The sequence below is a fragment of the Trichomycterus rosablanca genome, chromosome 4 (genome assembly GCF_030014385.1).
Source record: "Trichomycterus rosablanca isolate fTriRos1 chromosome 4, fTriRos1.hap1, whole genome shotgun sequence".
NCBI lineage: Eukaryota > Metazoa > Chordata > Actinopteri > Siluriformes > Trichomycteridae > Trichomycterus > Trichomycterus rosablanca.
In genome coordinates, this window is record NC_085991.1 from 52,875,225 (window position 1) to 52,897,239 (window position 22,015).

At 43.2% G+C, this 22,015-nt stretch overlaps 1 protein-coding gene across 2 annotated transcripts in view; it reads right to left on the reverse strand.

Annotated features, from left to right (window-relative positions):
* Positions 1-20,235, reverse strand: part of dnajb6b (DnaJ heat shock protein family (Hsp40) member B6b) — a 32,187-nt gene extending 11,952 nt beyond the window's left edge. Inside the window, exons 1-8 of one of the 2 annotated variants that reach the window (XM_062993428.1) lie at positions 20,045-20,235; positions 15,805-15,908; positions 12,969-13,078; positions 8,527-8,586; positions 8,325-8,429; positions 5,637-5,774; positions 4,208-4,364; positions 2,565-2,635 (exon numbers count right to left, since the gene is read on the reverse strand). In XM_062993428.1, coding sequence (XP_062849498.1) covers positions 2,565-2,635; positions 4,208-4,364; positions 5,637-5,774; positions 8,325-8,429; positions 8,527-8,586; positions 12,969-13,078; positions 15,805-15,869 — 706 coding nt within the window. In that variant the 5' untranslated portion in view covers positions 15,870-15,908; positions 20,045-20,235. Of the gene's footprint in view, positions 1-805; positions 2,636-4,207; positions 4,365-5,636; positions 5,775-8,324; positions 8,430-8,526; positions 8,587-12,968; positions 13,079-15,804; positions 15,909-20,044 lie in introns of those variants that run through there. The other variant, XM_062993429.1, reaches the window with a different exon arrangement.
* Positions 20,236-22,015: the final 1,780 nt, after the last annotated feature.

Here is a 22,015-nt window from a genome sequence, read left to right on the forward strand (position 1 = left end):
AAATTCCTCACTCGCTGTAGCTTCTACTTATTCTTTCATTTAATTTATGAGTGTAATTTAATGACTGGTGTGAAACTAAGCACTTTTCTTTAAAAATCGGTCAAATCTGCTGCTTGAACTATTTCTAGGTTCAATACTGGACACCATGCCCTTCTGTGCACTCATTTATCTACCTCTGTAAATATATATGAACAATGTTTAACTCCACAGGCCACTTTTTTATATACACAGTATATATATATATATTAGTGTGATATATATACTTTTATTTTTTTAATTATGTGCTGTCACATATATCATATACTTTTTAATTTAAATCTGTGCTGCTGTACATTTCATTACATATATTTTTATATCCTAAATTCTGTGCTACCGTGTATCAATGCGTTCTTCACCTACTTTTTAAATTCCATGCCAGCTAGTTGCAACAAAATTTCCTTCTGCGTACACTTGTGTATAATAAATGACAATAAAGTTTGTCTAAGTCTAAAATCTGTGAGACAAAGACAATGATCTACGAGTTCGATGTGAAAGAACCTCCAACCTTGAACTCAACCCAAAACCCACCAATCGTGGTCTAAATCTCATGCCAGAAACATGAAACGAGCATTTTGATGCAGTGATTTTAAAACAGCAAACAAAACAAGAGGCGTCTACATACTTTTGTGTCCAGCAAGTGTGATTAGTGGATTAAACGTGGCGAGTGCAGCTAATGAAGCGGCGTGAACACAAGCGCAGATCGAGTGGGTTTTAATATCTGTGAGGCTTCATTAGAAAGAAAATCAGCACACGGAGAAACGGTGAGTGCAGCATCACGTGATTTTATTCATCATGAAACTTTATTCCACAGTGTTTATAACACACATAAATAAGATGAATATGCATGTTTAATCAAGTAGTCATGAACAGTCTCAGGTTCGAGCTGGCGGCAAATCATGCAGGAGTGAGAGAAGATAAACGGCTAAACAGGAAGCGGTTGTGGATATGAATTGAAGCTGGATTAATGGAATGTAAACGATCACCAGTGAAACCAGTTGGAATTCAGTAGGAAGGGTTACATGGAGACTGAGGAGGGGTTAATCAGTGGCGCTCTGGTACCCTTTTCATACCAGCTGGAAACTGGTACTGGTGCTCTTTCAGGAACTCTGGAATGCTTATCAGGAACTGGTCGGCCAATCCACCGGTGAGACGTCCTGATCACACTGACCCAAACATCTGGACTTCAATATTATTATTAGTATTAATACTTATATATAGTGACAGTGGACCAGAGATGGGCACTCGTTTCAAATGACTCTGACTCGACTGATGACTCGCGAGAAAATGACTCATGAACAACAAGAGTCGCTAGCATCAGCATGTGTTAACATTAGTTACGTGTGACAATTCTATGTATATATATTTAATTATTATTATTATAAATATTTAGCTCTCTAATAATAATAACGCTCCGGCCTTTTTAACCCGGAACGCACGCAATGAGTAAATGTTCCAGCCAGCTTCCGGCGTAGTGATGAAGTGTCGCTCCCTACTCCCTACTTTGGATTGGAATCTCACTTAAAATGGTGGAATACCCTACGTAGTGCACTTCACAGGAACAACTGGGGTGAATGGAACGCTCCTACAGAATCGGCACTAATGATTTTAAGAACCGCTTTCTGAACCAATCAGAGCTTCTGATTGTAATTGTTAGTAAGAAATGCTGTTTTTCACATTTATTCAGTTTGCGTCACACAGATGACGTGGTAATGAAACGCTCGATCGGCTTTCTAACGACTTCCTGTTTTACTTCACGACCGGGAAAAGTTTGGAGGTTTTTAATTATAAGCACATTTACAAAATAACGAATTCTATTCCTAATGGGACACACGCTTATAAATGTAATAGCATCTGGAAGAACAGAAGCTCAGGTAAGCAGCGGTTATGATTTTCTTTTTGCTGTGTTTTGGATCTTGGCCGCTGTGCCGTGATTTATCGTGCTTTTTATCGTGCTTTTTATAAAAACAAAACGCTACATTGGAGGAGCTTTGAAAAGGTCAGCGAACAGCAAACTGGGTCAAAGTTCAGCGAAGTAAAGTAGTGAAGTAAACTGGTTGGCCACCACTAGTGGCTTCTGTATTATTTCTACATTTTTGGACCCCTTTGCAGTCTTGCAGTGTTTAATTCCCAACCAAATCTGCTCTGTCTGTTTTAATGTTGATCAGAAGTCGATAAATTTGTGGACGTGGAAGTAAAAAGGCTGTGAGTTCCTGGTGTCACTTGAGTCTAGTGGAAAACATGCCCCATGTCGGAGATGAAGGGCCCTGGCACTGAGTTAAAGAGTGAGATAAAGAGTAGAAGGAATGTAGTTGCCCATAAACTAACACCTGTTGGTCCCATAATAATAATAATAACAATAATAAAGAAATCTTGTGCCTAATGCCAGCTACAGTGCACCCCGGCTACTCGGGTGTTTGACGTGACCCATCATAGGCTGGAATGATTCTGGTTGTACTGGAGGTCAACGTTTCCATCTCCACGACTTTTAGCTGTCGGTCATTAGTTGTTGATTTTCTGCTCCTTACCGTTCACCGTAACGGACTTCAGCACGCCGTCCTCAAACACCTCCACCTGCTCCTGACCGTTCCCCACGGTGCTAAACCCACACAGAAAATAGAACAGCTTCACCACGGGCACACTCATACGTTTCATATATATATATATATTACAGCTCTAGTCAAGCTGTAATTTATTAATACAATTTTATGTACTGAAGCAGGGCTGGGCGATATATCGAAATTTAAAGAAATATCGATATATTTTCATACGAGATATAAGATAAGACAATATGGTTTATATCGATATAGAGTATGTTGCGTTTGAAAAACAAGAAAACGGGTCGTCTTCATTTCAAAACCCAATATTGAAAAACGGGAAAACGGAAATAAACATACAAGCGCTGACATGCACGTATTTACTTTATATATAAACAGTGTAAACCATGCACAAGTGTTATAAACAGTAATAATAACGTAACGGTGCGACTCCTGTTGTTCTGACTTTTGTGTTTGTATATCTGACGTACATATATTTGCTCTATCTGCATAAAACAAACATTATGGGGAGTGATTTCTGTACTGGATGTTGTACGTGGTCGTGTTAGTTTATACTGGATGATCGCCCGACGTCTGAGACTCATTTATTTATTTATCTTGTATTACAGTATTTCTTGTTCTCGGCCAATAAACATCCAAAGATTAACAAAATTGCATGAACTAACTCTGCAGTAAACAAGGAGCAAACAGCAATTAAACAACAAATAAAGCTGTTAAATAATAATAAAGTGCACGAAGCAGAACGCTGATTAAAATGCATTAAATGTTGTAATAGTTACACGGTGACGCGTACGATTAATTCTGCCTGTATTCCAGAATTAAGTTCTATACGGTAAAAGAAAATATTAATGTAAATGTTAATGTTGTGGCAACGATGATGTAAAATAATGTATAAAGTCCAAACATGTGAGGGGGGGTTTAACGAGAACGCTACTTTTAATGTCAAACAAGCTCAGTGCAAAACAACAGAAGAACATAAGCACAGCCGGAAACGATCAATTCAATCTTCCCTACACACTCGCTCCCTGTGCCCTATAGTGCGCTTAACATTCTTAAAGGGCCAGACAATATATTTGTAATTCACATTACACGACACGTGATACGTTAGAAAACAGCAATTTTTTTCCTAGAACAGCTCTTTTTTTAGGAAAAATAGTTCTTGTGTGAAGCTTCCCCAGCATAAATGTTAATAAAAGTGCCTGTAAAAAAGTTAGAACATGTAGCTTTGTCTCAGAAGTGTCTTTTTGTTATTACCTTATGGGATGAAAAAATATCGAGATACTGTATATATCGTATATCGCCGTTCAGCTAAAAATATAGAGATATTATTTTTGATCCATATCGCCCAGCCCTATACTGAAGTGAACATGGGGAACAAAATAAGGGCCGTCGTGGGCACCCACGTCTCACAAAAAGCCCTGACCTCAACCACACTTAACCCCTTTTGGAAGGGAGGTCTGGCTCATAACCCAAACTTAAGCGTGGACTAAAGTTCATGACGGACACAGTTTTACCTGCAAACAGGCTCACAATCAGGTGTCCAAATACTTATGACCTATAGTAGAGTACTAGAAGTAGGATGTGGGATGTGGGAGGTGTGAAGTGTACGCTACCTTTTGGTGGTGATCTTTTTGCCGTTGACGATATTGGTGGACGTGGAGACGGAGTTGAAGTTTCCCATGCCACCGTCGCCACCGAACGAGGAAGAGGAGAACGATGTGAAGTTGCCTCCGCCCATCGGCGGGGGCCCGGGCCCGAAGGATGGGCACCCTGCACGGAAATATCAAGGTCAGTTTTTTATCTGCAGTCATCTAACGCGTCCAAGAACTTACCGAACTCTAACGATGAAGGTTTGTGTTCCACACACCCGGCTTAGATCTTCCTCCAGACCAATCAGTGAGGAGTCCCTAGTGTCTGCTTCCTCTGAAGACCTGAGTTATAATAACAAGTACGCCACAGGTACTGGGTGGTGCAGGGTCTATTATTCAAACAATCCAGGTTCGAATCTCAGCACCGCTATCAGCCAGCTGGACGACTGCACAGACACGATTGGCTACGTCTACGCTTGATGAGAATTTAGTCGACCTGTTGGCCAATACTCTGGCATACTCTCCGTGATCAGGTGAGGAGTTCAGCGTTACGGGAGGAGCTCGAAGTAGAACTGCTCCATCAGAGGTATACCAGGCATCAAAGTGGACCCAGGACCCGCTGAGGGGGTTATATCTCCTGACTGGCCTGGAAACGCCTAGGAATCCTACTCCTGAAGGTGGAGCCATAACATTAAAACCACCTCCTTGTTTCTACACTCACTGTCCATTTTATCAGCTCCACTTACCATATAGAAGCACTTTGTAGTTCTACAATTACTGACTGTAGTCCATCTGTTTCTCTGCATGCTTTGTTAGCCCCCTTTCACCCTGTTCTTCAATGGTCAGGACCCCCACAGGACCACCACAGAGCAGGTATTATTTAGGTGGTTGATCATTCTCAGCACTGCAGTGACACTGACATGGTGGTGGTGTGTTAGTGTGTGTTGTGCTGGTATGAGTGGATCAGACACAGCAGCGCTGCTGGAGTTTTTAAACACCAGCCAGCAGCGCCCCGTGGGCAGCGTCCTGTGACCACTGATGAAGGTCTAGAAGATGACCGATTCAAACAGCAGCGATAGATGAGCGATCGTCTCTGACTTTACATCTACAAGGTGGACCGACTAGGTAGGAGTGTCTAATAGAGTGGACACGATGTTTCAAAACTCCAGCAGCGCTGCTGTGTCTGATCCACTCATACCAGCACAACACACACTAACACACCACCACCATGTCAGTGTCACTGCAGTGCTGAGAATCATCCACCACCTAAATAATACCTGCTCTGTGGTGGTCCTGTGGGGGTCCTGACCATTGAAGAACAGGGTGAAAGGGGGCTAATAAAGCATGCAGAGAAACAGATGGACTACAGTCAGTAATTGTAGAACTACACAGTGGACAGTAAGTGTAGAAACAAGGAGGTGCTACAATACAACGATTGAGCAGGCATACAAACCTGGGTTAAAGCCGGGCATTTCACCTCCAAAAGGCGGGAATCCACCGAACCCTTGGAAGAACGCGCCCCTGTTCTGACTCATCGGACCCCTTTGTCCTCGGCCACCGCCAACCCCAAATGGGTCAAACGGGTCATCTCCTGAAACATCAAACACAGAACGATGAAGATAACATTTTTGTTCATGACAGGAGGGCAGTTTATTAAATGTCAAGGTTAGTCGGTTCAAAATAAAGAAAAATAATAATAGAGGGTAAGGAACTGGACTAGTAATCGAAAGGCCGCTGGTTCAAGCCTCACCACTGCCAGGTTGCCACTGTTGGGCCCTTGAGCAAGGCCCTTAACCCTCAATCGCTTAGACTCTATACTGTCCCAGTACCGTGAGTCGCTTCGGATAAAATCGTCTCCTAAATGGCGTGAGTGTAAAATTTAAACAGGCAAATAAACACGAAACGAACGTGTACAAGAGCGCCCCCTTGTGGAGACTCTCTCTGCTCTGTACAATCTGGTCCCACTGTGGTTTACAAGATGTAAGAAGTGTTTGTGTTGCCTGGGTCGCGTGGTACATGACTAGTAATCAGAAGGTCGCTGGTTCAAGTCCAACCATGGCCAGGTTGCTGCTGTTGGGCCCCTAGGCTACAACTGCACTCGTTACACTTTAGTAATCACACCCCCTCCTTCCTTATGACCATCACAATGCTTAAGGGCCTTGCTCAGGGGCCCCAGTAGTGGCAACCTGTCAGTGGTGGGGCTTGAACCAGCGACCTTTTGATTACTAGTCCAGTACCTTAACCACTAGGCTACAACTGCACTTGTTACACACAAGTAAACGCAGCCCCTCCTTCCTTATGACCAAGGGCCTTGCTCAGGGGCCCCAATAGGGGCAACCTGGCAGTGGTGGGGCTTGAACCAGCGACCTTTTGATTACTAGTCCAGTACCTTAATCACTAAGCTACAACTGCACTTGTTACACTTTAGTAATCACACTCCCTCCTTCCTTATGACCATTACAATGCTTAAGGGCCTTGCTCAGGGGCCCCAATGGTGCAGCCTGACACTGGAACAGACCAGTTCCTTACCAGCTTGAGCCACCAGTGCTACAATAAACCCATTCATTTCATTATTTACCGCTGCATAAAAGTGTTAATGCGTATTTAAACAGAACACATACCAGCCATTCCTGCACCACCCCGCCCGCCCCGCCCCGCCCCACGCTCCCGCTTTCCAGTGAAGCTATTTAAGAACGCATTCCTGCACCATGACGCCGACTCTCTTTCAGCCCCGGCGTGAGAGCCGTTGCCATATTTAGCGCGTCTGGCCGGGCTGCACGATCCAGCCACTGTTCGTCCTGGCAGGCGCAACACAAGAGGTCGAAGTTAAACGTTAAAAATAACGTCGGATGATTAACTACACACTGGGCAGTGGTGGCTCAGTGGTTAAGGTACTGGACTAGTAATCAGAAGGTTGCCAGTTCAAGCCCCACCACCACCCAGTTGCCACTGTTGGGCCAATGAGCAAAGCTCTCAACCCACACTTTGAATAAAAGCGTCGGCTAAATGCCAAAAATGCTAATCTAAGACCGTAAGAGTATGTTTACATTTCTCAAAATGGTCGAGTATAGGTTTGCAATCAATGCATGGTTTGAGTAAATGGACTCAAATCCCCAAGATCATGTTCCGAAATCTTGTAGAAAGCCTTCTCAGAAGTCTAACGGTGATTATGGGCACAAAGTGACAGAGGAGGCAACCTCATGTTAATGCTCATGGTCAGGCGTCCACATACTTTTGGCCATGACGTGAACCGTTACAATAGTGTGAAACGAATCTGCTCACATATATCAGTGGTAAGGTACTGGACTGATATACAGAAGGTTGCCAGTTTAAGCCCCAACACCAGGTTACCACTGTTGGGCCCCTGAGCAAGGCCCTTAAACCTCAATCTGGACCAACATGGGCACAAATTCCCATACTTTTGGCCATGACGTGAGCCGTTACAACAGTGTGAAACGTATCTGCTCATGTAAAGCAGTGATAGTTCAGCAGTTAAGGAGCTGGACCGATATACAGAAGGTTGCCGGTTTAAGCCCCAACACCAAGCTGCTTTTGTTGGGCCCCTGAGCAAGGCCCTTAACCCTCAATTGCTCAAACTGTATTAAGTATTTGGTCACAGTTGTAGGTTGTGAGGTTCTGAACAGTCTTGGGATGAACTGGAACATCAATTACGGCTTTCTTGACAAACATGGGCACAAATTCCCACATAATAAGAGACATTTTGAGTCTTGTGATGTCACAGTTTGCTTTTGAAATGGGACGTCCAGCAAGCTCACGGTCAGGCGTCCACATACTTTTGGCCATGACGTGAGCCGTTACAATAGTGTGAAACGTATCTGCTCATGTAAAGCAGTGATAGTTCAGCAGTTAAGGAGCTGGACCGATATACAGAAGGTTGCTGGTTCAAGCCCCAACACCAAGCTGCCACAGTTGGGCCCCTGAGCAAGGTCCTTAACCCTTAATTGCTCAAACTGTATTAAGTATATGGCCACAATTGTAGGTTGCCAGACTGTGAGGACCTGAACAGCCTTGGGATGAACTGGAACATCGATTGAGGCTTTCTTGACCAACATGGGCACAAATTCCCACACACTGTCGGGCGTCCACATACTTTTAGACACTCATACATATATACACTTACCCAAAAAGTCAGCAAACGGGTCTTTGCCTCCAAAGAACTCCTTGAAGACCTCCTCAGGGTCACGGAATGTGAACCCGCCACCGAAGTGCTCGTCATTACGTCCTGCTGAAGAACCAAAAATAAAATGGACGGATTTTTTTAGTATTTCGGTACAAAATAAAATAAATAAAAACACTTGTAGAAATAGGACAGCTGATCTTACGTCCTGCTCCTGCTCTGACGCCGTCTTTACCGAATCTGTCGTACTGGCTGCGCTTCTTCTCTGTAGAAGACCAGAAGAGAGACGTTTATAATCAGAGGTGCTACTGTAGTTTTTTTAGGTATCTGTACTTTACTTGAGTATTTCTGTCACTTAATACTTTTTACTTTTACTCACTATAATTCAAAAGAAAAATCTGTACTTTTTACTCCCTATATTTTCAAAACAGGCTCGTTACTTTAGTTGTAACTAAATAAATGTATTTATTGGTTTATTTTATCTCTTTATCTATTTATTAATGTATTTTTTTTAATCAGGCAGTTCTGTTCAGGCACCTAATGAAGTGCAAATTAAGATCCTACTGGATGTGAAGCGGGGGAGGAGGGGCACGAGTGCCTGCACAGGGGGCGTGGCATTACCAGATTTTTTTTACTTCTAAAACTAAAGCGATTCACCCACAGGAGACATACGGTATCTGATTAGTCTTGCTGACCACACCCACACACACCCATGTTTACTGTTATCCAGTTCAGTCTGAGAAAAACCTTAATAATAGGGCTAACAGTGAAGATAAATTGGTGACTGCTGTTATAGGACGTGTGTGTGTCTTTAAGAGAGGTGTATAGCAGAGATGGGGACTCAAGTCCGAGTCGCACGTAAGTCGCACACACAGCGACTTCAGACTCGGACTCGTTTCAAATGACTCGGACTCGACTCGTGACTTGCAAAAAATGACTCGTAAACAACAAAAGTCAGCGACATTGGTTACGTGTGACAAAACCGCAACGCATGCAATGAGTAAATGTTCCAGCCAGCTTCCGGCGTAGTGATGAAGCGTCGCTCCCTACTCCCTCCTTTGTATTGGAATCTCACTTAAAATGGTGGAATACCCTACGTAGTGCACTTCACAGTAACAGATAATGTGAATGGAACGCTCCTACAGAAGCGGCGCTAATGGTTGTAAGTACCGCTTTCTGAACCAATCAGAGCTTCTGACTGTAATTGTTAGTAAGAAATGCTGTTATTTGCATTTATTCAGTTTGCGTCACACAGATGACGCGGTAATGAAACGCTCGATCGGCTTTCTAACGACTTCCTGTTTTACTTCACGACCGGGAAAAGTTTGGAGGTTTTTAATTATAAGCACATTTACAAAATAACGCATTCTATTCCTAATGGGACACGCGGTTATAAATTTAAAAGCATCTGGAAGAACATAAGCTAGGCTAAGCAGTATTATGGATTTTTTGCGGTGTTTGGGATTTTTGCCGCTGTGCCGTGATTTGCAATGAAAACAAAACGTATCAGTTGAAGCTTTTAACTGGAACCTCCTTGTTACAGAAATTACATTCATTTACACAATGAGGAGGAAAGTAAAGACACGAAGTAAAACGGCTAAATACACTCGCTAATCTGTTGTTGTTTTTTTATCTGAACTTACAGATTACTTCTTTATTTCTACGCTCGTAAAAATTTCAAGACTCGTGACTCAACTCGTATTTTGTGACTTGTGAACATCTCTGGTGTATAGTGGGAGATGCTCTGTTCACGGTATCGATATAAGTGAGTCAGGAGTCGATTCATATAAAGTAAAGCGTAAGTTTCTTTTCTCAGTTATCTCTCTGTGTTTACTGTTATTATCAATGTTGTGGTTTTAAATAAACACCAGATACTGGAACATTCTGTGTGACTCTCTTACCTTAAAAAGCTCAGGCTTAATTAAACTGCTGTTACCACAGAGCCGTAACCAAGTCAGACTCGTTCTGTCTGTGGAGCTAAAAGTCAGTCGAAGCAGACGATCCTGAACTAGTGAACTTAGTAACTGATGTACTTTTGCCTCTGCTCGGCTCTGTGAAGTAACGTTTTCTGCTCTAATCTTCGTCAAAAGCAAGAACCGCTTACGATTTACGAAAGTGAACCACAAATGTATTTTTAATTTGATTGATTTATTTATTTTAAAAGCACGCTTGGATTCACTTTGAGAAGCAGCTACTTCTGAAACTAAATAAGAGATTCTGGGTCTCTTCGTAGATGTTGTTTGACTGATTATACTAAAGTGTAAAAAGTGTAAACTTTTAAACTGTGTAAAACCTGAGCTGATTTTGTGTGATGGTGCTTGTGAACCTCCAACTTAAAAAAAAAGATCCTGTTCACAAAACTAAATTTAAAATGATTTTTTCTAAACTTACTTTCACTTTTTTACTTGAAGTAAAAAAAAATGCATACTTCAACTTTTACTTGAGTAATTATTCTACCAGATTACTAGTACTTTTACTTAGGTAGGGAACTTGTGTGCTTCTGCCACCTCTGTTTATAGTACAAGTGACCTCTCACCACTGAATTCCTGCTCGTCAGGCTCTAAAGGGTCTACACACGACCCGAAAGACATTTGGGATGAATCGGAACGCCGACTGTGAGCCGAGCCTTCTCTCCCATCTGACGAATGCTTTGATCTTTAACTGGACGGCCACAAATTTCCCCAGAAAGATCTTGTGGAAGCCCCTATGCTCACGCCTATGATTAAGATAAGATACCCTTTATTTGTCATATTTACATGTACAGATGTACAGTACAATGAAATTCTTTCTTCGCATATCCCAGCTTGTTGTTCAGAGCACAGGGTCAGCCATCGTAGGGCGCCCCTGAAGCAGACAGAGTTAAGGGCCTTGCTCAAGGACCCAACAGTTGCCGCATAGCAGAGCCTGGATTTGAACTGCCAATCTTCCGGTTGATCGCCCCAAGCTCTACCCACTAGGCTACCACTGTCCCTAAGCTTCACACAGAAAGGACCCGGACCGTCCCACCTGGGGATCGAACCCAGGACCTTCTTGTTGTGAGGCGACATTGCTACCCATTGAGCCACCATGCCCAGGTTGAGTGTCCATATACTTTCGGCTATATAGTGCGATCTTCATTGAGATGTTTAATGGTCTTGTTCCGTCTGTCAGATTGTGCTGCTGATTGGACGATCACCTGGACGTCCAGGTATACAAGCGTGCCTAATAAAATGGTCAGTGAGTCTACATGATTGGTTGTGGAGTAAGAGCAGCTGTTCACCCGTCTGCCACCAGAGGGCAGCGCTGGCAATAAGAATTCACGACATTTACATTTACAGCACTTAGCGGACGCTTTTATCCAAAGTGACTTACAGTATTGTGACAGTATACTGTCTAAGCAATTGATGGTTAAGGGCCTTGCTCAAGGGCCCAACAGTGACAACCTGGCAGTAATGGGGCTTGAACCAGCAACCTTTGGATTACTAGTCCAGAACCGTAACCACTTTTTGGCATAGACATTTAGAAAGAATGTGTCGCTCGAGTAGCAGTGTGAGGACCTGAACAGCCTTGGGATGAACTGGAACATCGATTGAGGCTTTCTTGACCGACGTGGGCACAAATTCCCACACAAAAAGAGACATTTAAAGTCTTGTGATGTCACTCTGTTCTAATACAGTTTGATTTTGAAATGAGACGTCCAACAAGAGATGTCCAACCAGCGTCCACATACTTTTGGCCATGACGTGAGCCGTTACAATAGTGTGAAACGTATCTGCTCATGTAAAGAAGTGATAGTTCAGCATTTCAGTAAAAATACTGGACTGATATACAGAAGGTTGCTGGTTCAAGCCCCAACACAAGGATGCCACTGTTGGGCCCCTGAGCAAGGCCCTTAACCCTAAATTGCTCAAACTGTAAGTATATGGCCACAATTGTAGGTTGTAAGGCTGTAAGGACCTGAACAGCCTTGGATTGACTGGAACATCAGTTGAGGCTTTTTTGACCAACATGGGCACAAATTCCAACACAAAAAGAGACATTTAGAGTCTTGTGAGCAGCTTCTCATAAATGGGACATTTAACAAGCTCAAATTGTTCAAGCTTGTCGCTCGAATTGTTCAAACCGGAAGCGTCATCATCGCCTGGAAAACTGACTGCTTTCTTGGGCACAAATTCCAACACACAGATACACTTCAAGTGTCTAGTGAGAAGCTTCTCAGAAGAGCGACCGTTGTTCTAGCTGAAACCATCACACAGAGGTCAGTCCGTTTTAAAAGCATGTTTTTTTAAATAGGATGTCGGACAAGCTCATGCTCAGGTGTCTAAATACTTTTGGCCGTATAGTGTATTGAGATTTGAAGTAATGTAATGGACGGAAGCACGGCGTGTCTTTCGGCTCCGGGTGCTAACGGATCACACCATCCCGCCGTTAGTTATTTTCCTATGAGCGCCGCCCGGGCCTGAGGCGCATCAGTGTTCAGACGGAGACCTGCGGCGTTTAGTAATCGGGTTACCGTGCAACACCCACACCTCTGATCAAACTCAACAACCAAACCCATAAACAAGGACACAAAGGGCCACCGGTGTGCCATCAATCCCTGCAAACTAATTCTCATGTACTGCGTGTTACTGGTGCATATACTGGGAGACGATGGATATGGAACGTTACCGTCTGACAGGATCTCGTACGCTTTCGAGATCTCCTTAAACCTCCTCTCCGCCTCCACTTTGTTGTTGGGGTTTTTGTCCGGATGCCATTTTAATGCCTGTTTTCTGTACCTGTAAACGAAACACACACAGCTGAACATCTGTAGAAAGTCCATAGTGTTATGCAAACAACAACAAAACATCCAGTGAACGGCAGTTCGGCAGATGAAAAATGGCATGGTGAGAAGGATATAGTATCAGATCGAACACCAGACAGACCACAAAACAGCAGAAGACCACACTGGTTCCACTCCCAAGGTTCCACTCTTGGGGTTCCACTCCCGAGGTTCCACTCCCGGGGTTCTACTTCCAGGGATCTACTCCTGTGGTTACACTTCTGGGGTACCACTCCTGTGGTTACACTTCAGGGTTCTACTCATGGGGTTTCACTCCTGTGGTTCCACTCCTGAGGTTCCACTCTCGGGGTTCCACTCCAGAGGTTCCACCTCCTGGGTTCTACTCCTGAGGTTCCACTCCCAGGGTTCCATCCCCTGGGTTCTTTTTTTGGGGTTCCACTCCCGTGGTTCCACTCCTGAGCTTCCACCCCTGAGGTTTTACTCCTAGAGTTTCACTCCAAGGGTTCTACACCTGAGGTTCCACTCCTCTGGTTCCACTCCTGAGATTCCACTCTTAAAGTTCTACTGTTGAGGTTTCACTCCCAGGGTTCCACTCCTGTGTTTCCACCCCTCGGATTCCACTCCTTAGGTTTCACTCCTAAGGTTACGCTTCCAGGGTTCTACTCCTGGGGTTTCACTCCTAAGGTTCCGCTTCCAGGGTTCTACTCTTGAGATTTCACTCCCAAAGTTCTACTCTTGAGGTTCCACTCCCAGGATTCTACTCCTGTGTTTCCACCCCTTGGATTCCACTCCTAAGGTTCCACTCCTAAGGTTCCGCTCCCAGGGTTCTACTCCTGGGGTTTCACTTCCAGGGTTCTACTCCTGAGATTTCACTCCTAAAGTTTTAGTCCTGAGGTTCCACTCCCAGGATTCTACTCCCATGTTTCCACCCCTTGGATTCCACTCCTGAAGTTCCACTCCTAAGGTTTCGCTCTCTGGGTTCGATTCCTGTGGTTCCACTCCTGGGTTCTACTCCCGGGATTTCACCCCCTGGGTTCTACTCCTGAGGTTCCACTCCCAGAGTTCTACTCCCGAGATTCCACTCCCAGGGTTCTACTCTTTAGGTTCCACTCCTGTAGTTCCACTCCCAGGGTTCCACTCCCTGGGTTCTACTACTAGGATTCCACTCCAGGGTTCTACTCCTAAAGTAGAAGAGAAGAGCAGCCAGCTCAGAGTTCCAGCTGAAAAGGTCCCATAGAGATAACTGTTTGTTTTTGAAATTGGACGTCAGAGCAGGTTTATGGACTTGGGTTAGATCCCACTGACCTTCATGAAAGGAACATATGAGAATAGGAGTACAGATTCGGGTAACCAGGAGTTACCCCTAAAACTAGGTCTGGTGGTGGTTCACCTCATGTCGTAGTCTGACCCCCTGAAAGGTAACGGTTGGGGGGGGGGGGGTAGGTTGTGGTTAAACTCAACACACGTCTGTTTCAACCCAGCATTGAGTCTCCAGGTGGATTCAGCAACTTCTGTGTATAGAACCAGCACAGTCAGCAGTGCTAATCCAGCACCACAACAGACCACGCTCGCCCAAAAAGAAAAGAGGGGATTAACATCTAGGTGAAGAATAGAGCTTCGATGGACACGAACTGCTCACCAGAACACAAAAGTAACAAAAGAAAAGCACACGGAACAAATCCATTCATCAGGAGAAAGGAAGCTGAGGGACGCCAACGTGAAGTTCTTCAACGCTGCACTTATGTAAATAAATAATGTAAACTCAAGCCTTTAACTGGGAAATGTGGGCACCTAGAGACCTGGATTCAGACCTTCCTCATCCAGAAGAGTCACAAAAACACGACTGCAAGAAAACTGGGACTAAAAGCTGGTCTACTAGGCAAGTAAACATGTCCAATGTGCTCGGCTGGACCCATTTAATGGTTGCCAAACTACATTGTCCTCCCCAATGTAGTCATACCCAGATCCTCCAGACTGTAACCTTTCACCTGCACTTGCAGCCCCCACCCCTGATCAGGGAGGTCCTGGCGACTGTCACCGACCCCTCTGACCGCTTCTTTTCACCTGCCAGAGAAGCAATATCAAGTATGGAGAGCCACTTCTGCTAATGCCTTAACTGGCCAGCAGAGGTCGTAACTGCAGCAGCAATGAGGAACCCCTGCTCTGCTGACTCCAGCCAGCCGATAGCACAGCTGAGATTTGATCTCGGAACCTACGTGAACCCAGCCATTGTGGGGACACTCATCGGTGCGCTCGCAGTGCCGGTTCCATGGTAAATGGAACCGGGTAAATAAACAGGTAAGTAAAAAAAAAAAACGGGTAAATAAAAGGTTTGCTTTGGATAGGACACCCAATGTAAAACTGTGCTGAATCAAGTATTCTGACGAATGATCCGCCATGGTGACACCTCAATACAGGAAAAGCTGAAAGGAATGTTTTGGGTCTCCTCATCTTCATCCCAGCTTATATTCCATTTAGTCTGAAGATCTGAAACCACAACGTGTGACCAATACACAAGAAGTAGAAGCAATCAGGAGACCGGCAAATACTTCTGCTCCTGAGGTCTGGTTTTTTTAACCTGGTGAGTCTTGTGTAAAGGACGTTTGGTGCTCCAGCTCGAGCGGAAACGTCGCTCTAGATCATCCTGAGATGTAAATCATCACTCGAGCATCCACAAGCTGTCAAAACAATCAGACATGGAAATAAACACAAGATACTCACGCTTTCTTTATGTCGTCCGGAGTGGCGTTTCTGGGTACGCCCAGGATGTGGTAAAACTCCATCATGGAGCTTCTGGTCGAGAACGTCCTTCACACAGAGTGAACCTGAGATACAGGAGATAGAGACGTTTGTTTCTTTACATCAACTGCTCAAAAAAATACAAATCAAATACTTTAAGAAATACAACAACTTTTTAGGTCAGTGCATAATTCCACACTATGTATTTTAGAGCTATTATGTCTTACGCCCTTTACCTCTTTAACCACATTTCAAGAAAAGTTGGGCCATTATGTAAAATGCAATAAAATTAAAAAGAAACGTTAACTGATAAATGCAGAAAAAAAAAATTAGTCTCATATTTTCACTGATCATTTCATTGTAGTTTGTGACTACAACACATTTAGAATTTGATGCCTACCTGCCAACACACCCAAAAAATTGGGACGGGGTGTGTTTACCCCTGTGTTCCATCAACGTTCCTCCTAATTCCACTGTTTAATGCTTTGGGAACTGAGAGCACTAACTGTTTTGTCCGTTTTTGCTCGATACTAGACTTCAGCTGCTCAACAGTCCGTGGTCGCCGTCGGCTGATGCTCGTCTTTTTCAGTAGGACCAGATCTGGACCGCAGGCAGGCCACTCAAGCACACACACTCCGTGTTTATGCAGCCACGCTGATACAGTGACTTGCTGGACCTGCTGAAATGATCATGAACTTCCCGGAAAATGAGGTCACCTTGATGGCAGCATGTGTCTCTAAAATGCCAACATACTGTACACCTCCACGTCTATGGTACCTTCACACATGTGTAGGTCACCCATGCTGTAGGCACTGATCCCACGCATCACAATACCATTTTCTTTGCACCTTTCACTGATAACAGTCTGGATGGTCCTTAACATCTTCGGCACGGAGAACTCGACGTCTGTCCATGGAACAGAAAACAAGGCTGCATTTCTGTTTAGAATTGATGTACAAACATTTTCTGATGTAGTGGCGGACTATGTTAAGTAACAACAGTTTTCTGAAGTACTCCCGAGCCCATGTGGCTATTTTTATCACAGTCATGATGGTTTCTTATGCAATATCATCTGAGGGTTTGAAGGTCAGACCTGACAGGCGAGACCTGTCTTGATTCCCTGAATCTTTTCACAATATTATGTACGGTAGATAGTGAAAGACCTCAATTATGTGCAGCCTTGCATTGAGAAATGTTCTTTTTGAACTGATTGGAAGTTCTCTTCTAAAATTTGGAACACATTGGTGCTCCGAGACCCATCACTGGTTGCACGGACTGATACTGTGATGAATCATTTAATACCCAGTCATAATTCCTTCACCTGCTTATTGTGGGACGTTTCAGAACACTGGAACATAAATATTCTATAAAATGTTCGCTAATATTGCCCCGTCTTAACATCTTGTGGCTTTTTTAAGTTGTTTTTGTACTTTTACCAGTAATAAAAAGGTTCAAGGGAATTAACAAATCATTCTTGTTTTTAATACATTTTGCAAAATGTCCCAATCTTACCAGTAATGGGATTTGTACTAAAGAAAAACTAGGCGTCTTCAAACTTTTGACTGATGCTTTATACACCGATCAGCCATAACATTAAAACCACCGCCTTCTTTCTACACTCACTGTCCATTTTATCACTTTTATATACTTACAATATAGAAGCACTTTGTAGTTCTACAATTACTGACTGTAGTCCATCTGTTTCTCTACATGCTTTGTTACCCCCTTTCATGCTGTTCTTCAATGCTCAGGACCCCCACAGGACCCCCAAAGAGCAGCTATTATTTAGGTGGTGGATCATTCTCAGCACTGCAGTGACACTGACATGGTGGTGGTGTGTTAGTGTGTGTTGTGCTGGTATGAGTGGATCAGACACAGCAGCGCTGCTGGAGTTTTTAAATAGTGGAGCTGATAAAATGGACAGTGTGTGTAGAAACAAGGAGGTGGTTTTAATGTTATGGCTGATCAGTGTAGTAGCTATAAAAACAAATCCAGGCTACAGAACGGGTTTGGTTACGACCTTGAATGAACAAACCCGTCACAACAATTACACAGTAGTACGTTTATCAATGATCTGATCAGATTAGGGTTTAATATACACTGACCACTTTATTAGGAACACCAGACTTACACTGGGCAGCACTTCTTCACTCTTAGACCAGTCTCAAATCTTCACAGCATGGATTCAACAAAGGCATGAGGGCATGAAAGCATCGGCCGTGCTGCGAATATCCTGTTCTACCACATACCACGAGTGATCTGCGCCCTATTCACTTTCAATGTCAACCATCCGTGAAACACACAAACAGATCGTTCCGATGTTTTTTTGCACATATCAGACGAATACTGACGTTCTCCTCGACCGTCAGATGTTTCCTTCCATGATCCTGAACATGGATCTGACTGGAGAGTTTCCATCGTGTCCCAGTATGAAGGTCAAACTCTGTTTATCGTCTTATAATAACCACGCTGACATTATCAGGGCGAGCTTTGATACACAGACTGCATCACAAGTCACACCACCCTGAGAACGTCTGATCTCGTCCGATCTCAGGAGCTAAGCAAGGTCGGGCTCGGTCTTGCTTTAAGCTCTTCTCAAAAATTTTGGGAAGCAGTTGGGAGAGCGTTAGACTGAAGACCTAAAGATCCCAAGTTTCAGCAGTACAAGGGCTGTTTTAAAACATCCCTTATTTATGCTGCGCGTTAGGCATAACATTATGACCACAAAGTTCCATCATGCAAATGAGCTTCGGCCTGAAGGCTCAGCACCGTGTGAGAAACCCTCCAGCTGAACAGATGCGGCTGGGTTTAAACTCTTGATCTGCACGCTGGGGTTTGACTAGTCACACCATAAACTGAGTAAATAACAAGATACGCCTTTATAATGAGAACTAATTTTATTGTATTATTAAAGTAATAATGCAAATCAATGAGAACATTCAAAGATACTAAAAAAAAGCTCCCACACTCGATCCGGGTTCGAATGCCAGCAATGCTACCGGCCAGCTGGGCTACACAGACATGACTGGCTATGTTGGGCATGACGGGCAGAGGTAGCCCAGTGGTTAAGGTACTGAACAACTGATTGTAAGATTGACGGTTCAAGCCCCACCAGCACCAAGTCACCACTGTTCAGTAACAATTGCAAGGTAATCGTATCTGAAGATACGCATCGCCAAGCTGCCACTGTCGTGCCCCTGAGCAAGGCCCCTCGGTGTAGGTGTAACAGTAGATTTATTTGTTAGGTTAATTGGAGACACTGAATTTCCCTACAGGTGAATGGGTGTGTGTGTGTGTGTGTGTGTATGGTGTGTCTGCCCTGTAATGGACTGGTGCCCCGTCCAGGGTGTTACTGTGTGCCTTGCGCCCATTGAAAAGCTGGGATAGGCTCCAGCAATGTTTATATAATAAACATTATTTAGGTATAACAATAACGTAACAAGTATCAGTATTAACGTTATATGTTATATATAATAAACAGTAATATGTAGGTATAACAGTAAAGTAACACCTGTCAGTATTAACACTAATAAATACTATATAGGTGTAGATATAACAGTAGAATAACAAGTGTCAGTGTTATTATTATGTTATATATAATAAACAGTATTATGAAGGTGTAGCAGTTACAGGAGAGCAACACGTGTCAGTATTAACGTTATATGTTCTACATAATACACAGTATTATGAAGGTATAACAGTAAAGAACAAGTGTTAGTATTAGCATTGTATGTTATATACAATAGTATTATGTAGATGTGTAAGTAACAGTAGAGAAAAACGTATCAGTATAAACATTAATTGTTATATATAATAAACTAACACTTGTGTATGTGTAACAGTAGAGAAACACATATCAGTGTTATAATTACATGTTCTATAAAATAAACACGAACTCCTGTGTATAACAGTAGAGAAACACATATCAGTATTATTATTACATGTTGTATATCATAAACAGTAACACGTGTGTAGGTGTAGGTGTATAATATAATAAAGTTACACCTGTGTATGTATAACAGTAGAGAAACACATATCAGTATTATTATTACATGTTATATATAATAAACAGTAACACGTGTGTAGGTGTAGGTGTATAATATAATAAACAGTTACACCTGTGTATGTATAACAGTAGACAAACACATATCAGTGTTATTATTACATGTTATATATAATAAACAGTAACACAGGTGTAGGTGTAGGTGTTGCTCTGACTAACCTGTTCAGTTCAGTTCTTCTATCTGAACTCCTCTTGTTAGTTCCAGCACTGGTGTTCAGCTCTCAGTGTCTCAGTGTTGTGTAGTGATGAGACTCGGTTTCTGATGATGTTCAGTAATTATTCAGTGAGTTACTGTGTTCAGAGGAATGAGGTGAGCAGTATTTAGTGTACAGGAGCTCTCTGTGCGCTCCAGAAACTTCTCGCAGTAACAACTTTCTCCTCCGGTGGAGTTTTTATGCTACTGCGGAGGCGCTGCTGGGGGAAACTCAGGTATACTTACTGCGCATGCGCTCTGCTTGTTTACAGTAAACGCAGCGTTGCCAGGTTTGGAGGTGCCAAAACGCTTTAACTACAAACAATTAAACAAAATAAAAACGAATATTCACTCAATATTTGCACACTTTTATATCCCACGCTGCTAACTGTATATCAGAATATGTTTTTTACCTCACTTATTTACTCAGTACCATGTACTGGCCAACAATACTCTTGTCTCTGGTCTTCACTTTCTCAATTACTTAAGATTAGAAAAGTCTCTTGTATTTATTGTACTGTTGTTTATCTGCACTGTGTATTGTATTGCCGTGCATACATCGTTTCAATATGTACTTGTACAGAGCTGAAATGACAATCACGCCTCTCTAGAACTCTTGAACTTTGTGCCAGTACTGATTTTTGGAACCATTTATTCAATTTCCTTCACATTGATTAAGCCTCAGTTCCAACTGAAGAAAAGCAGACACAATTAGGGTGTCTATATATCTGGGTTTAGGGCAAACAGACCGAGTCAACAAGCTTTTGACCCAACTTTGGTTTAACTTCACTAATAAAATATGGACTATGCAATTTGTGACCACTCTAGTCAATCAATCAATGTAGTCAATGTATTAAACTCATTCTGTCCACCATCTGTAAAGCACCAGCATGAGTCCATTAACCCTCTCTATCCGCATGTCTAACTATCAAGCTGGTAGTGGTGCTACGGTGTGGGAATAATTCCCTGGCACAAACTGGCATTTTAAACAATACTTGATTAATATCAGACATCCCAAGTTGCAAAAACTCATTTCAGGGAGGTACCCCCGGACCCAGACCCCACAGCAGCCTTCCCTTGGCTTTGCCTCTCTAACATGCTGTGTGGTCCCTAAAAGACATAAGATATAATTTCCTTGCTTTGTCTCTTATTTATTTTCTCTATTCAGCAAATTACTAAATTTACCATCTCTGTAAACTCTGTCTTTTTATATTCCATTGCAACTTTAAACAAGTCCAAGGAGTTTGCTCTTTTCATGTTGGCCATCAGCGCATACTTGGCAACTAGCCAACTAATTGAGAAGGCTAAAATGTATATTTGTCACATGAACTCACCTCAACATGCCTTTTACAATCCTGCCGTGGGCAATGCTGAAATCACTATGGCAAACAGTACAGCGGGCAACAATTGTTTTTCACTTTTATCAAACATGGGTAAACCTTCGAGTAGTCAGAGGTGAAATGAGTTTTGTATGTTCTCTTTTTGGAAGGCCCTGCCTCTGCCATGGCTCCTTCTCTCACTCTCCGAACGCGTGCCGTCCAAGAGAAAAAAAAAAACAACACTGCCCGCCCACACTAAAAACTGATTGGCTGATTGACAGACTCTTTGCAGAGAACAGGCCAATCAGAACCCTCCCTGTTTTGCATGCGCTTCATTAATATGCACAAGAGGTGAGCTCATTACCACAAAGTAGGCTACCACAGCAAGTTCGTATATAGTATACGCCTGCGTGCGCATTTGTGTCGCTCTTGGCCACTCGTTCTAGATTCCCGGGAGATTTTATCTGACTTGCGGGCATCAGGGAGCCGTTATGTATATGCGCGAGACTTGGGATGTTTGTAATATTAAGGTGCCCAGCGTGTCAGAGTATTGCAGCTAACCCATTACGAGAATGCCCTTGTTTGTCATTTATACATCTACAGACGTACAGCACAACG